The 2,108-nt window shown below is 73.6% G+C and overlaps 1 protein-coding gene across 1 annotated transcript in view; it reads right to left on the bottom strand.

The window, feature by feature from the left end:
* The window catches only part of ZBTB17 (zinc finger and BTB domain containing 17), a 37,575-nt gene that overhangs the window by 2,153 nt on the left and 33,314 nt on the right, over positions 1 to 2,108 (bottom strand). The window contains exons 6-10 of the mRNA XM_049617999.1: positions 1,876 to 2,001; positions 1,127 to 1,365; positions 892 to 1,034; positions 505 to 805; positions 98 to 185 (exon numbers count right to left, since the gene is read on the bottom strand). Coding sequence (XP_049473956.1) covers positions 98 to 185; positions 505 to 805; positions 892 to 1,034; positions 1,127 to 1,365; positions 1,876 to 2,001 — 897 coding nt within the window. The remainder of the gene's footprint in view (positions 1 to 97; positions 186 to 504; positions 806 to 891; positions 1,035 to 1,126; positions 1,366 to 1,875; positions 2,002 to 2,108) is intronic.

Raw genomic sequence — 2,108 nt, 5'->3', positions numbered from 1 at the left:
GGGGGGGGGGGGGGGGGGGGGGGGGGGGGGGGGGGGGGGGGGGGGCAAGGAGCGGAGGGGCGTGACGCGAGGGCAGCCGGGGCAGCCCCGGCCCTACCTGAGGTGGTGAACTGCTTCCCACACTCTCGGCACTTGAGGGGCCCGTCCGCGATGTGGATCTTCAGGTGGGCCTTCAGATTCCCCACCTGCGCCCGGGCAGGGGTCAGAGGGGGCCACCCCGCGCAACTGGCCTCGGCCACCCCTCCCGCCGGCGAACAAGGGATTCTCGGCCCTCTCCCGGGCCCGCGGACCGCTCCGTCCTTCCTCGAGGCCCGTGGAACGTTCCAGGTCCCGGAGGCGAAAAGGGAAAACCACCCCCGCCCCCGCCCCGGGTCTTTGGGGCCCGAGCCACCACCTCCCGCCCCAGATTCCGCGGCAGAGCGGTCAGAGCTTCGCCGGGGCGGGGCCCCGTCTGCTTCGGTCCCCGGCGCGGCCGGCCCTCCTGGCCGCTCCGTCGGCACGCACCTGGTTGAACTTCTTGTCACAGTGCGGGCACTTGTGCTCCTTGTCGGTGTCGTGGGTCTCCAGGTGGCGCATCTTGGAGGTGGGGTCGGAGAAGGAGCGGCCGCAGTAGTCGCACTGGTAGGGCTTCTCGCCGCTGTGCACCAGCTGGTGGCGCTTCAGGTTGCCCGACGTGGTGAACAGCTTGCCGCAGTCCCCGCAGCGGTAGCGCGCCTCGCCCGAGTGCCGCTTCTTGTGCAGGTTCAGCAGGCTGATGAGCCGGTAGCTCTTGCCGCACTCCTCGCAGCCGTACGGCTTCAGCGGGCTGGGGGGCACGGGGCGACAGGGAGAGGGGACGGTCACTGGGCGCCCAGAGGCTGGGGCCCTGCGGGGGCCGGGGGGGCGGCGTACCTGTGCGTCTTCTCGTGGGCCTTGCAGGCGGCCGGGTCCGAGAAGGCCTTGCTGCACTCCCGGCACGAGAAGGGCTTCTCGCCCGTGTGGATGCGGATGTGCCGCTTGAAGTTGCCCGTGTGCGTGAACTCCTTCCCGCAGTCCTGCAGGGCGCAGCGGGGGGCGGGCATCAGGGACTGCGGGGCCGCGAGGCGGGGAGGGGAGGGGAGGGGGGGGAGCGAGGGGAGGGCCGCACCTCGCACTTGTGGATGACCGAGCCGTAGGCCTTGGACTCGGTGCGGTCGCCGTAGGTGCCCGAGCGCGGGCCCCGGGCCTCGGTGCCCAGCTCCTGGCCCGAGTCCGTGCTGGCAGACTCCTCGCTCTCCTCGGGGGGCTCCCCCTTCTCCAGCGGCGGCCCCTCTTCCTTGACCTCGGCGGCCGCTGCGCCTTCGTCCTCCTGCTCTTCTCCTTTCCTGGCCGGCTCCACCTCCATTTCTGCCGGAGAAGGGTGGGCACTGAGGCGCTCGGGAGGGCCGGAAGGGACCTCAGAGCCAGCGAAGGCCGAGGGCTCGTCTCCGCAGCCCTCCCTGTGCGCGTGAGTCCCCTGCAGGGGCCAGCTCGGTGTGGCCACCACAGACAAGCGGCCCCGGTGCCGGCCGGCCGGGGAGAGGGCAGAGGACACTGCGGAGCAGGCCGCTCGCTGCCGGGAGGTGGGACCGGGCCTCCGCCCCCGGGGGAAGCCGGGCTGGCGGCACAGCGGGTGCGGGGGGCGGCCGGGACGCCGCGGCCACGCCGAGGCTGCGTCAGGAACACGTCCGCGCCGAGAGAAGCCCGGCCGGGGTGCACGACCGAGACAGCGGTCAGGAGTTGACCGTGGCAAGACGGCCTCGGCCGAAGCTACAGCCTGAGTCAGAGCGGGATCAGCTTGGGGGCTGGGGGGTCGGGGAAGGGGGCCCGGGGGGACGCGTGAGCGACGGCCGCCCGGCCGGGCCGGTGGCAGGGCACCTTGCTCCGAGCCATCCGACAAGGCGGCCTCGGCCTCCGCAGCGGCCATGCTGCTCGTGGGGTCGGGCTTGGGCTCCACGGAGGGCGGCTCCCGGGGGGCGTCGGCCTTCTCTGTCTGCTCGGCACCTGGGTGGGGTGTGGGAACACCGAGGCTGCGTGAGGACCCTCCCTCTGGCAGCCAGATGGCCGGGACCAGGCCCCCGGGGACCCCGGGGAGTGGCTGTGGCCCGGCG

The sequence above is a fragment of the Panthera uncia genome, assembly GCF_023721935.1.
Source record: "Panthera uncia isolate 11264 chromosome C1 unlocalized genomic scaffold, Puncia_PCG_1.0 HiC_scaffold_4, whole genome shotgun sequence".
NCBI classification, from domain to species: domain Eukaryota; kingdom Metazoa; phylum Chordata; class Mammalia; order Carnivora; family Felidae; genus Panthera; species Panthera uncia.
This window is presented reverse-complemented; position numbering and strand designations above follow the sequence as displayed.